Source organism: Lactuca virosa, chromosome 3 (genome assembly GCF_052849685.1).
Source record: "Lactuca virosa cultivar CGN04683 chromosome 3, Lactuca_virosa_CGN04683_v6, whole genome shotgun sequence".
NCBI lineage: Eukaryota > Viridiplantae > Streptophyta > Magnoliopsida > Asterales > Asteraceae > Lactuca > Lactuca virosa.
In genome coordinates, this window is record NC_136428.1 from 189,983,030 (window position 1) to 189,997,502 (window position 14,473).

General features: G+C 41.2%; 1 protein-coding gene across 1 annotated transcript; it reads right to left on the reverse strand.

The window, feature by feature from the left end:
• Nucleotides 1-7,660: 7,660 nt before the first annotated feature.
• Nucleotides 7,661-8,698, reverse strand: LOC145164319 (secreted RxLR effector protein 161-like). Its single transcript, XM_079083049.1, has 2 exons — nt 8,133-8,698; nt 7,661-7,712 (listed from the first exon to the last, which is right to left on the reverse strand). The coding sequence occupies exons 1-2, from the start codon at nt 8,696-8,698 to the stop codon at nt 7,661-7,663; spliced, it is 618 nt and encodes a 205-aa protein (XP_078939175.1).
• Nucleotides 8,699-14,473: the final 5,775 nt, after the last annotated feature.

Here is a 14,473-nt window from a genome sequence, read left to right on the forward strand (position 1 = left end):
GGACCATGCTACTCTCGGGTCAAGTACATACCAATAATAGTTATGGGCTTAGATATCTAATCCAACAGTAGCTGGGATACCTATCTTCTGTTAGCTGAGTTCTCCAGAACAACAGCTATCATGCGAGTATCGATCATCCTCCTTTTGAGATGTTGTACGGGAGGAAGTGCAGGACCCCGATATGTTGGGGTGAAGTCGGACAGAGGGTCATGGGGAGCACCGAAGTGGTGATCAAGACGACAGAGAGGATTCAGAAGGTTAGGAGTAGGCTGCATACTACTCAGAGTCGGAAGAAAATTTATGCCAACAAGCGCCGTTCGGACCTGGAGTTCCAGGTCGGGGATATGGTACTCCTGAAAGTGTCGCCTTGGAAGGGCGTCATTCGATTCAGGAAGCGGGGCAAGCTGGGCCCCAGGTATATTGGACCTTCCAGGGTTGTCGCCCGGGTGGGCAAGGTGGCATATAGGCTGGACCTGCCAGCCGAACTCAGTCAGATTCATAGTACCTTTTACGTCTCCCAGTTACGGAAGTGTCTGGTGGACGATTCGGCAGTAGTGCCTTTGGAGGATATTCAGGTGGATGACAACCTGAATTACATCGAGCGACCAGTAGCTATCCTCGACAGGAAGTCGAAGGATCTGAGGAACAAGAGGGTTGAACTGGTAAAGGTGCAGTGGCAGCACCGCAAGGGCTCAGAATGGTCTTGGGAGCCGAAGGACGAGATGAGGGAGCACTACCCCGAGCTTTTTCAGGACTCAGCAGCAGACTTCGAGGACGAAGTATAAAATAAGTGGGGGAGATTTGTAACACCTGGTTCCTGGTACGTATTTAAACTCAAGTAATGTTCCAATTTACTCTGGGACTTGGCGAGTTGGAGGCCCAACTCGTCGAGTAGACTCGACTTTTGATCGAGGGTTTAAGTGACCTACTTGACGAGTCGGGAGACCGACTCGACGAGTAGGAGCTGTCTGGACAAAACCCTAATATTTATGGTTTGCACCCTATTTAAACAACTTAACTCGTCCCAAACTAGCCTCCATCGTCCCTCTCACTTCCAAAAAACCCTACCTCGAAACCCTAACAATTATTGAGTGTTCTTGAGCTTATGGTGCCCTCTTTGTGTGTATTTGAAGTTGGAGAAGAAGAAGGAAGCTTGGAAGTTCAAGTAGAAGCAAGGAGATCCAGAATTTTTACTTCATTCTCAGCTCATTCAAGGTAAAAAGCTGGAACCTTGACCATTTATCTCTTAGATTTTGTTTTGGGGCTATTTCTACCCTTTTTATGAGTATAGAGAAGCAAAAATCGGATTTTGTGGGTGTGCTTAGAGTTGCACTTCGGACCTCGGGCTATTGGGGGTCTTTATGGCATAAAGGTGCCAACCTTGTTGCCATAAACACCCCATGCAACTTGTAGACCTCCTTTTATGGCTTTTTGAGCCAAAGGCCCCATGCATGTACATCAAGTTTGAAGCTTTACGTATAAAATGGACCCTAGGATGCCAGATCTATGGTTTTGACACGTTAAGACCCATTATAATCGACTATATAGTTTTGGAAAAAGAGGGACTAGGAGAGCACTTGGGTGACTCGGCGAGTCGGGACGCTTTTTCCCCCAAAACGTCTTCTGGAAATGGTTTTGGTTGAGTGAAAGGAACACTCAACCTGCTAGGGGTTTGTCTTGGACCTGGAAATCATAGGACTCGGCGAGTGTATGAACAGACTCAGCGAGTCCAAGGCAATCTCCCAACCCATGAAGACGAACTCGACGAGTTGTCCACAAAACTCGGCGAGTCATAGACTGGACACATTCATATGATGAAGATGAACTCGACGAGTTCAAGGATGAACTCGGCGAGTCGTTTGAGGATGGTTCCGATGCTATGGCTGAAGGTGAACTCGTCGAGTTCTTGCTAGACTCGACGAGTAGAGTCGGGGGTTATATCATTTTGAAAGAATAGGGACTCGACGAATTGGTGCATCAACTCGGCGAGTCAAGTCAACTGGATGTTGACTTTGACTAGGGTTTGACCTTGACTTTGAATTGGATTTGGGTTGACCCTTGTAAGGGTTATGAGTATGCATTAGTAATCGGAAAAGGTCGTTGTGTAGGGATTGAGGAGTAGAGACGAGTCGATTCCCGTGCCGAGGACTGTGCGGATACTACAAGACATCGAGGTGAGTTACCTTCCAGTAGCGGTGGGTCTACGACCACAATGTCGGCCCACCAGTAGGAGTTGTATGTTAGATGATTGTCTTTGTGATGTTCATTTAGGTTTGCTACTACCTGATATGCTTATGTGCTACATGATATGTTATATGTGATAGTAGTAGTAGGAGGTGAAATAGTCCTTGTATGTCGGTCGTAAGGACCGACGGGTAAGTTAAGCACCCTAGAATGGCTTGACCTGGGTAGGTCAGGCGCCCCAGAATTGCCTGGCAGTATATGTGTGTTATATTATTACGTGGTAGTGGTAGGGGTGAAATATTCCTCGGTAGTCGGGCGAAATAGACCGAGGGGTAAGTCAAGCACCCCAGAATGGGTTGACCTGGGTAAGTCAAGCTCCCCATAATGGCTTGACCTGGGTAGTCAAGCACCCCAGAATTGCCTGCCAGTATGTTATTGTATGGTGTGTGGTATGATGGGGGAATTTACTAAGCTTCGTGCTTACAGTTTTCAGTTTTGTTTCAGGTACCTCTTCAGTGAAGGGGAAGGAGTCGGCACGGTAGCGACACATCGCACGCACATCGGGATTCCGCATTTTGAGATCTATGGGATTGTACTCTGATTTTATTATTATCTGATGATATGTTTTCGATACATGCCATAATGGTTTTATGAATTAATATAATATCAGCAATGTTTTGACAAATGATTTTTCATGTTACTTAATTAAAAATGAAATTTTTTGACTTGAATTTTGGGATGTTACAAGTGATATCCACAATATAGTTCAATCAAACGGTGGAGAATAGATGTTTATCTGGCAAAGCGAATAGACATTTTTAAACATCTTCTCTTTCTTTTGATCCTCGTTGAAACATCATGGTCCAGTTGTTTGTTTCTATTTTCCCCATCTTTATCTTCTCAATGTCATTCGCAGAACCTTGGGGAAGGACAGTTGATTTCTTTCGCAATACTGAAGCAATTTCAACATCTAGCTTCGCAACTTCATGTATATACGAAACCAGTATCCTTTTGATGTGAGCCACAATGGGTTCATATTTCTTCTCATCTTGGATCAGGATATGCAACAGAGTGATCCAGTCAAATGGATTCAAACACGACAGATCTGTGAGCGATAATTCAAACACTGAATTCGCAGACCCTCGAGAAGTTTTAAATTTGACATTGACAAAACTCTCGGTTTAAATCGGCCCAATAACCTTGACAGTTGTTATCTTCTGTGAACTCCAGGTCTGGTATTGTGGCTTGCCATACTTCAAGTAGAATGTAATCAGGGACTTATCTACATTCACATGTGAATATGGAACATTCGCAATCACTTCAAAACAACGAAACAAAAAGGCTTACGGTGTGATGGGAAAATCCAGATGTAAATCAGGGGTGTTCTCCAGTTCAAAAGATGTAACTGGCTCTAACCAGTGAATGCTCAGATTGTCAACTGCTTCGTTCAAAATTCTCTCCAAGGACCAAGGAGGAAATAACAACCTTTTGGCATCTAAATCAGTCTGATCATCACGAAGCTCTTTTTCTCTTGCTTCAGTTTCTCTTGCGATTCATAAGTTTTCATCAAGAACAACATCATGAGCTTTTCGTTTCAGTCTCTTGTTTTCGTCTTCTTTTTCTTCATCTTCGTCATCGACGAGTTTTTCTCTGCCTTTTGAAACCGAAGCTTCATTATTTTTCGGTTCAAATCCCTTTGTCTTTTCAGCATCACCAGAAGATCTAACAGTTTTCTTGGAATGTTTCTCAGTTTCTCCCCCTTGTTTCGAAAGTGAGCCAAACTCTGAAACACCCTCAAGCCTGTTTAGCATTGCGAACGCTGGCCTAAGTTTATCTGCCAGATGCTTCCTTACGGTGATAGAGATTAAGGAATCACGAGTCTCAATGAGATCAGAGAGTAAGGTGTTCACATCGGCAACACAACTCTTTATTACAGCTCTCTCAGACTTAAGCTCAATAATCTCCTTATTCCCATGATCATGGTTGACTAGATAAAACTTTCACCTTTTCTGTTTTGACTGCAAGCTTATCCATTATTGCGCTTTCAGTGGCCAAGTCATCCTAAAGCTTCTCAATTTTGGATGTGATGGAGGTGTTAAGCTTGGAATTGTCATATGGGATGTCAGCGAACCTTTTCAAGAGCTTCTTTCTTAGTACAAAGTTTAGTTCCAAGACTCGAGACAACTGCATTAGCTTTAGCAGTGTTTCATTCGAAAGAAGTCTAGAAGTTACCCATAAAGGTTTTGACATCAGAGAATAGTTTTTCAACTTTTTCAGTCGCCTCCTTGCATGTGGTAGCGGAATCCGCCATAACTTTGTTCGCTTTCTCAAGATTCGCAACATGCTCTTTGGTGAGAGTGTCAAGAAATTCCTTGACAACTTCCTGTGAATAAGCACTTCTGGACGAAGCATTGTAAGACGCAATCAACGAATGTAACTTATCATTAATGGTCTAGAGTTGTCGTTGTGTGACTAGAGCGTCATCGTCACTCTCTTCTTCAACAGTAAAAGGACTGTAGGTAAAATCTCCAAAGTCATCACCATCGCCACCAAAAAATGTATCTGGATCATCTTGTCTAAGAGATGAGACGGGTGGTGTAGAATGACCAAAAGTGAAACCTGAAGCATTTGCCCCCGCATCAGATGCGTTGACAGAAACTGGAGGTTCACCAGTGGCTCTGGTTGTTGTTGAATCTGTAAACAGGGGAGTGGATTGGGCAACGGAAGCTTGGGGTTGCGAAACTCCCACAGTTAGAAATGGAGCAATAGTGATAAGTGTTGTAGTAGTGATTGGAGAGTGAGGAGGAGAAGATTGTTGAAAGAAATCATCATTGATTGGAACTGATGTAGGCATTTGAAACGTTACCTCAGGGTTCATGGGAATTGGCTGCGAAACTTGAGGATGCGAAGTCGCAGCGGTGTCATCTTGTTCTTGCTGGACTTGCTCTTCGTTGAGAATACCTGAGATAGTGTGAGAATGTGAATCCTCCTCATTGCGTGGTGAAGGAGTTCGCGGTCTACGAACAACTTGCTTTACCTTCTTCTTTTTCTGAGCTTGTGCTGGTTTGGAAGGTCCTTCATTGGGTTTTCTTTTTCATCCCTTCTTAGGTGATTGGGTTGGTTCAGATGGACCAACCTTCGCAGAACTTTTCTTTCCTCCCTTATTTGGTTTGTCAGCCTCTTCAAGTGTCGTTCATACTGCAGTGGTCATGGGGCAAAAACCAGAGACTGGAACACTACGATAGGTTCGCAGGACTTCACTCGCAGCTGGGACATCCCGAAGCAAAGATTCTGAAATTGATCCAATAAAGGCGAACTTGGAAGTATCTGCGAGAATGATGTTGGTGGTATGGAAAATCTGAATAGCAGCCATACACGAATCTTCGAGGACTAGGATTTTCAGTCGATCAATGGCCCTTTGAACCACTAGAGTCCAGAACGAGCACAGGAAATCTCGCTGTGTCGTGTAGTCGAAAGGGTACTTTGGACCAGTTGAGCCCAAAGCACTGAGCCATAGTCAAGATTGATACCAGAAAAGATTTCGTACATTATTGTCATGAAGAGCTTGCTTGCACAATCAGAACCGGTAACCCTCTTAGAGAAACTTTTGAAGATGAGGGTGAACAGTCCATTCCACATCGGCGGAAAATTTGGCTTCTTAAACTGGAAGATTTCAGTCAAAACCTCTTTGTATCCCATATGGTAAAACATCTCAAATATTGCAGAGTTGGAGATGGTCTCAGGGTAAACCAGGTCACGACCTTGAGGAAGCCCTAGCAGGCTACATAATCTTAATTTCGTGATGTGAGTTTTCTTGTTGAAGATCTCGAACGTAATCTGTTCCTCTCCTTTTTGGTAGCTAGCTGTCAAATAGGCCTTGGACAGATGAACCAAGGGTATGATCTACGATTTTGTCAGTGCGATGACCAGTGGAGAATAACGGAGACACTCGACGATAGGTTAAAGAAAATTGTCATATTTGGCAGGATCAAGGTCTAGAATGAGATTTTGGTTTGCCTTGATGTTAAGAATGGATGATTGCGCCATTTTTCTGCGACGGAGGGGGGTTTTGATGAAGATGCCATGGATGCTTAATGAAGACGATGATGAACAGTATGGAGAATAATCACCAGGAGAATTGTGATATCTTTTGAAAGTGGTGAGTATAATCGAATTGTCAAATTTCTTTTATACCATTTGATAGGAGAGAGAAATTTGGCGGTTGGTTGCGCCCTACCACTGAAACGTCGCCTAAAAAGACGTGACTGACAACTGTTACGTGGGTCAGGCGGCAGAAAAGCAGGCGTCAGATTCGAAATTTACGCGCCCAAAGCAAATCGTATCCATTTAATATGCCGTTTCAGTTACGTCCTTTTGCAATGGATGCAGTTACACCTTTCGCAATTAATCACCAGCAACTGTTCTGCGAAACTGAAAGTAATCATGAGTACCACGAACCAGAGTTTGGAAAATCACAAGGATCTTCATGCGAGAGTGTGCAAAAGATAAAGAAATAAATCAACATCATTCTATTGGATTATAGTGATGTCTGTTAAGACATGAAGCAGATGGATCCCGGGAAACGATCTCTTCCTTCGCAATCAATAGAGACTTTGAAGTGCTTGTGTGGTGTCCCGTTGAATTACAATCATCTGTTTATTGAGAAACAGTGAAAAGTTTCTTTTCATTAAGCTTAAAGGGTGGCTTTCTCTTCAACCAAACTACGAAACTTGATATAAGTCTGAACGTTCGGATGAAGTACTTGTCTGACCATTGTAGCCATAAGGACAAGTATGCTTTGGAATCATTTTATGTGACTGGATAAAGATAGAAATCTCAAGAAAAATAAAAATTGGATCTTATGGGTAGAAATGTCTTAGGTCTAGAGCATTTCATTAAGATCTCGCAAAAATAAAAAGAGATTTCAAGGTACAGACCACGAAGGTGGACATCTGTTAATTCCTTGGTGAAAAAGCTAGAACATTTAAATTGTTCACCGTCAATTCTTAAATATGCGTTGGATTTTGGGTTTCACTCAAATCGTGGTTATTACGAATTTAAGATCATAAACATAGATGTTGTGTAACCATAAACCTCAATGGTAATATCTGAGAGTCTCAAGGGTTACGTATATGAATGTGAAAGTGATGGAGAAGTAGTTGGAGGTGGTTCCAAAGAAAAATATACCTCTGCTATGCGAAAGTGACCAAGCAGTCAACTCTTAACTCAATATGAGAAGAGTAAGGTAGCTCATGACTTATGTGAATGAATAGCCTTATTGGGAAGAAATGATTGGTATTATCGATTCATTAAGGATTCAACATAGAGTCTTTGAGGCTTCGGACTACATGCATCAGCATGCTTCTAGGGACACTAAACTAGTGCATAGATTAGGAAATATATACCTGCTCCATCATCCAAGATATGTGCCTTCAAACCTGCTCAATTATGTAATATTTTTGGTATTTTGATGTTTTCATAAAAAGAAATAAGAACACAAAGAAGAAATTTTTGAAACATTGAATTTTCTGAAAAAGAAATAAAAACAGAAACAAATAAAAAAAATTGGAATTTCGATTTTCTGAAAAAGAAATAAAAACAGAAACAAATAAAATAAGTAAAAATACACGAAATGTACAAAAGTATACAAGAAGCTCCGAAACTTCAAATGAACAGTGGACTACGAGCCACTACTAGTGTTCGCGGATGAACAATTGTCTGCGAATTACTACGAACGTTCGCACCTATTCGCAGCTCAAACAATACTTTTCTAATGCGAAGGTAGTTTCGGTACTGATTCAGCCTCAATCATTCCTAAGCCTTGAAGAATATGATTAAAGGTTTGTTCAGGCAAGGCTTTCATAAAGATGTCGGCCAGCTGATCAGCGGATCTAACAAAGTGTATCTCGACATTTCCATTTTCCACATGATCTTTGATGAAGTGATACCTCAGTGTGATGTGTTTGGTCTTTGAATGTTGCACTGGGTTGTGACAAATGCGAATGGCGCTTTCAGAATCGCAATACAAGGGGATTCGCTTCATATTGATACCATAGTCACGAAGTTGATTTTGAATCCAGATGACTTGTGAAGTGCAAGAGGCAACGGCTATGTACTCTGCTTCAGCAGTTGATAGGGAGACGCAAGTTTGCTTTTTGGATTGCCAACTCACGAGTTTGCCATCAAGGAATTGACATCCTCCCGTTGTACTTTTTTGATCTAAACCTCTACCTCCGAGACCAGCATCCGAAAACGCTTGCACAAAGAAACATGAGCTTGATGGGTACCAAATTCCTAGCGAGGATGTTCGTTTGAGATACCTGAAGATATTCTTAATAGCATTCATGTGGGGTTCTCGAGGATTCGCTTGAAACCTGGCACAATAGCAAGCAGAAAACATGATATCTGGACGAATAGCAGTTAGATACATTGATGAACCTATAATTTGTCGATAAAGTGTTATATCAGCAGCTGGTTTGTCCGGAGACGGTGTTAGTTTCGTTCCAAATGCCATTGGAACCTTCACCTTCGAATCTCCCACCATTCCAAACTTAGCAAGTAAGGTCTTTGTATAAGCCTCCTGGTTGATAAAGATACCTTCTTGACTCTGTTTTATATTCAAACCAAGGAAAAAGTTAATCGGACCCATGGAGCTCATCTCAAACTTAGTTTCCATCAACTTTCGGAACTCAGCAGTTAAGTTGGGGTTAGTTGATCCGAAGATGATGTCATCAACATAAATTTGGACAATCATCAAGTGGTCACCATCTTTCTTGCGAAAGAAGGTTGGGTCGACCGATCCTTGTTTAAAGTTTTCATGTTTCAAAAAGCGAGTAAGAGTTTCGAACCAGGCTCTTGGGGCTTTCTTTAGACCATAAACTGCTTTGTCCATAATGTAACAGTGATTGGGATACTTTTCGTTTATGAACCCTGGTTGTTGTTCCACATATACTGTTTCTTCTAGTTCCCCGTTCAGAAAGGCACACTTAACATCCATCTGATATACTCCAAAGTTCTTGTGTGCTGCATATGCCAAGAAGATGCGAACTGATTCTAGTCTTGCAACTAGTGCGAATGTTTCCTCTTAATTTATCCCTTCTTCCTGGCAATATCCCTTAACAATGAGTCACGCCTTGTTTCGAATCACATTTCCCTCTTTGTCCAGCTTGTTACGAAATACTCATTTTAGACCAACAACAGATGCATCCTTTAGTGTGGGAATAAGTCTCCAGACCTTGTTTCGTTCGAATTCATTGAGCTCCTCCTGCATTGCTTGCACCCAATAAGAATGATCAAGAGCAATTTGAACATTTTTAGGTTCAATTTTAGAGATAAACGAGTTGAACATGCAATATTCCACTTTAGAGAATAATGTAGTCCGCTTCGCTTGTTGTTGTGCTCTCGTAAGAACTCCTGAAGACGAATCTCCTATTACTTGAGTTTTTGGATGACCTCTAGTCCATTTGGCTAGCGGAGGGTAATTAGGATCATAAGTTGGATCTAATTCAACATTTCCATCCTCAAATTCTGACTACACATCTGAATCATCATTCGTATTTTCATTCTCCCCCTCGAATGATGTATGTATATCTTCTTTTGGAATCAGATTCTCCCCCTGTTGAGGACTTTCGTGAGTCACTGGAGGAGTTGAATGCTCCCCCTGAAAAGGTGTACCAGGTGGGGAGGTTGAAGTTGAAACCTCCCCCTGAAATGGTGTACTTGAAGCTTGAGGTTCTTTCGCACTTGGTGGCTCTTGTTCTATATCTTTCGCAGCATCATCAATGATTTTCTTCAGTTCGTCTTCCTTGTTGTCAGCTGCTTTTGATTCCGAGGAGATTGCCTTTTCTGGCTCATCGAATAAGTTCATGAACTCCTCATAGAGAGTGGAGAGTGGAATTGTAGCTGAATTCGGCTTGGGAAATATCTCCTTCGATTGAATCATTCTTCTGATGCTTTTTTAAATAATAGTCATCGAATGTGACATAGTAGGTTTCTTCTATCTTTTTGGACTTTTTGGTGAGAACCCTATACGCCATAGAAGTCAGAGAATACCCTAAGAAAATACCTTCATCGGCTTTCACATCAAATTCGTTCCTTTGCTCTTTGGATTTAAAGATAAAGCACCTGGAACCAAACACATGAAAGAAATTGACATTAGGTTTTCGATTATTTATAATCTCATAGGGAGTAACATCGCTTATTGAGGATTGATCGATTTTGTGTAAAGCAGGCAGTTCCTATAGCATCCGCCCAGAAGTAAAGTGGCAGATTCGCGAATGATAGCATGGTTCTCGCAGCTTTGCACAAAGATCGATTTCAGCTTTATACGAACCCATTCTGTTCAGGAGTGTAAGGAGCCAAGAAATTGTGAGTTACTCCTTTAGCAGTTAGAAATTCTTCAAACACTTGGTTTTTGAATTCCAAACCGTTGTCAATGCGAATGTTACGAACTAGCTTTCGCAGTTGTATCTCAATTTGCTTTATGAAATCCTTGAGGTTGGGAGTGGCTTCTGATTTCTGCTTAAAAAAATGCACCTATGTAAATTTAGAAAAATCATCAACAATTCCAAGAATATAATTGTTACCACGAATGCTTTCAATTGTAGAAGGACCACAAAGGTCTATGTGCAAGAGTTCAAGTGGTTCTATAACTTTCGTATTCACGACTGTTGGATGACTCTTCGTGCTCTGCTTCTCCATTTTGCAGGCTGCACAAAGATGTTCTTTATCAAACTTCAAGAGTGGAAGCCCTCATACATGATCAACAAGAAAAAGTTTATTGATGTCTTTAAAGTTGAGGTGTGAGAGTCTTCGGTGCCACAACTAGTTGTCATCTGTAGAAGCTTTCGTAAGTAGGCAGATGGCAGGCTTCCCTTTGATGGGGTTCATATTAAGTGGAAAATTCCTAGGTTTCGCTTGTGAAGAGACTTTCGCAGGTTCAGGTTCGCTTTTAACAAATTCAGAGCAATCAACCTCATCCTCCATATATATTTCACTTATATCACTGTCATCATCGAATTCAGATGTATTTTAAACATTAAGTTTATTTTCTGAACTCAACTTAGTGTTTAATGAGTTAAACTTCTGTACAGTATTAGATTTAATTTTCTCTTTTTCATTTTCATCCAAAAGTTGTTTCAACATATTTTTCTGATCTTTGGACTATATGTAAGATTCAATTTTGTCCAGTCATATTCTGTAAGCATCCGAGACTTCTTCAGATGAGACAATGGATTCACACCTGTAACAATCTGCATCGATTTCGTCCTCTTTCAATTCAAGAAAGGGCAAAATCATCTTCTGAATTTCTTTCCAATTTCACAATCAAGATGTAACTGGGTAATATTAAAATAAAGTCTTTTAGCTTCGAAGATGTAATTGGGCAAAATCATCTTCTGAATTTCTTTCCAATTTCACAATCAAGACCTAGACAAATCCAACTCCAACTTTTCAATTCACATGCGCATCTCTTCACTTTTAGTCGAAACCCTGCCGAGTTGATCGGCTAAGTTAGAATTATTCAAACGGGTTCTTTTTAAACTTTCACTGAAACTAGATACTGTATACATTAGATCATCTATTTCAGTTTCATATTGAGACACATGAATATTTAAAGATTTAAGAATGGTGTGTACCTTGTTTATCACCTTCTCACACTCACTGATCTGCTCAGGGACAGGTTTCGCAGCGAAACAACTGTCGGAGACACGTTCGTCATCTGTAGCATATCCTCTTAGCTTCGAAGCTTCATTGCTCACCATTAAGAATCTTCCACTGAACTGTGAACCATCTTCTTTCGCCACGAAGCTTCTCCCATGAGTTGGTATACGAACCTCTTCGTCTTCAGAGTCAGTTGACCACACTTCGACTCTACCAAACTCATCATCCTGTTCCTGCACAATTAAAGCAGGTTTAGCGTCATCAACATTTTTCTTCTTCTTGATTTCCTCCAGCTTTCTGAGGAAATAAGTCTCATCATCATCCTCTTCTTTCTTCTCATTCATTCATCTTAGCATGCACTCTTTTACTAGATGATTTTTTCCATGACAATAATTACAGTCATAGCCGGAGTCCCCTACAAGCTTCTTTTCTTTTTTTACTTCTTCCTTTTGAGAGTTATTCGCACTCTCATCTTTCACTTTCTTAGAACTGTACCTACCCTGCCAGTTTCGGTTTTTGTTGCGACCGAAATTCTTATTTGCGAACCTATTAGGGTTGGATACCATCATAGCATAATCTTCCTTTGAGTGTTCACAATTGGAGAGATCTGACTCCGAACCATCATCAGCGACCTTCTTTCCCTTTGCCACAAGAGCTAACGAACCCATGCTAGAAACGACTTTTCCTTCACTGGTCACTTCATCCTCATGTGACCTCAAAATACCAACCAGCTTTGCCAAGAAGTAAATTTTGAACTGCTCGTGTGCTATAACCGTCGACACCACAACTTTCCACTCAGACCTTAATCCGTTCATGAACGTGACCTTCTTCTCTATTAGTTCACGTTTAATCTTGTGCTTCACCATCATGATCAAGAGATGATTGTAACGGTTGAACGTTTGGTCCAGATTCTCTTCAGATTTCTGAACGAAAGCGCCAAACTCCGAAAGTAACAGGGTATGGATGGAATGTTCAAGATCAGCGTCGCTTGAGTATTGTTCCCTAAGCCTATCCCATATTTCTTTTACAGTTTCGCAGGAGCTTACCAAGTGAAACGTGTCGGGATGCAAAGCAAAGCGGATGATCCTCATAGCTCTGACATTGCTGATTAGCTTGTATTTTTCATCCTGTGGTATGTTATCAACATCAAGAAGTAGAGCGTTATACTCAGCTTGAGTTTTAATAACCCTTTTTGTTCCTGTGTGAGCAGATGTCTCCTTGGTAATTGCATCCTATATCAAGGAACCCTTATCTTCAAGCCCTAGCACGTAATCTTCAAAATGCAGTGCCCACACTTCATAGTCGTTTGGAAACAAAATAGGGATCCTTGTTGTAGATCCAATACCGCTTGAAAGATTGATTGAGTTAACGTGAGAATCGTCAGGCTGCATGTTGTCGATTTGATAAAAACCTGTAAGAAGCAGATGTGTAAACCTAAGATTGAGTTTAGGGTAAAATAAAGATCAAGATTCAACGTCTGTAAACGATGAAATCGAAGAAGACGTCAGACTCCAGATCCTATTAAAGCGGAAACCCTAATAACTCTTTTAACAGAAGAGATGTGTATGGATTACACAGTCTCCTGCTCTGATACCAATTGATGAGTATAAAACTAGAATGATCGAATAGATTCAAATAGGTAATGAATCAATAACATAGAAATAAGATCAAGTTGTCTCGAATGATTAATAAGCACAGCCTTAGAAGAGCTCGATGAAGAACTGCTACTGTAAAGGCTGTGTAGGGTTTACAACTTAGACTCATACTAGATACGGTGCGTGCATGCACTTTAAATAGCTAAACCCTAATAATAAATAACCGGGTGGACAGGCCCAACCCGCTATACAAAACATGGGCTAAGTAATAAAACAATTGATGCAATCCATATGACCCAACACTGTTATATGTCGACATATTGTGTGAGTTGGGTTGAGGTTGTACTGCTCCGTGTTGTAGACAACAAACCCTAGAGCAAGCAAGATATGAGTTGAAGGCCGGGGATGACATGCCAGACTTATACTGAGGGCTCATGAGCATTCCAGATACAAGCTGAGGGCCGAGAAGGGCATGCCAGACTCGTACTGAGGGCTTAGTGGTATTCATTCCGAGGACTGATCAGGCCGGGGAGCAAGCCTAACATAAGTTGTGGGCCCAGGGGGCAAGCCAGACTTATGCTGTGGGCTCAGAGGTAATCCAGTCAGTTAGCTATTGACACATTACACGTTGTTATTATATTTTTGCTATTTGTTTGTGTATTGGTATATCGGGGGAACTCACTAAGCTTTGGGCTTACAGTTTTGGATTATGTTTCAGGTACCTCAGAGGATCGCAGGAAGGCAAAGGCGTGATCGTGCACCTCCTCATGTTTTGTTTCATGATTTTGGGATTACTCTGATATTGAACCTATTTTGAAAACTATTTGTAAACAATAATGATTTTCGGGTCATTTTAAAAGTTTAAATTTTTCATGAATTTTATGGATGTTACAAGTTGGTATCAGAGCCTTGGTTTGAGTGAATTGTAGGAACACTCGTGTGAATCCAGTCGCAAACTAAGGAAAAAGATTTTTAAAAAGATTTTTCAAATGGTTTTCAAAATAATCAAGGAGGATGTAATGTGTACGATCAGC

Excerpts from the sequence above, each read along its gene's own strand:
- LOC145164319 (XM_079083049.1), bottom strand. The coding sequence starts at position 8,698 with ATGGCATTTGGAACGAAACTAACACCGTCTCCGGACAAACCAGCTGCT. Across the intron at positions 7,713-8,132 it reads ACCAAACACATCACACTGAG|AAAATTCAATGTTTCAAAAA; the intron begins GTATCACTTCAT and ends TTTCTTTTTCAG.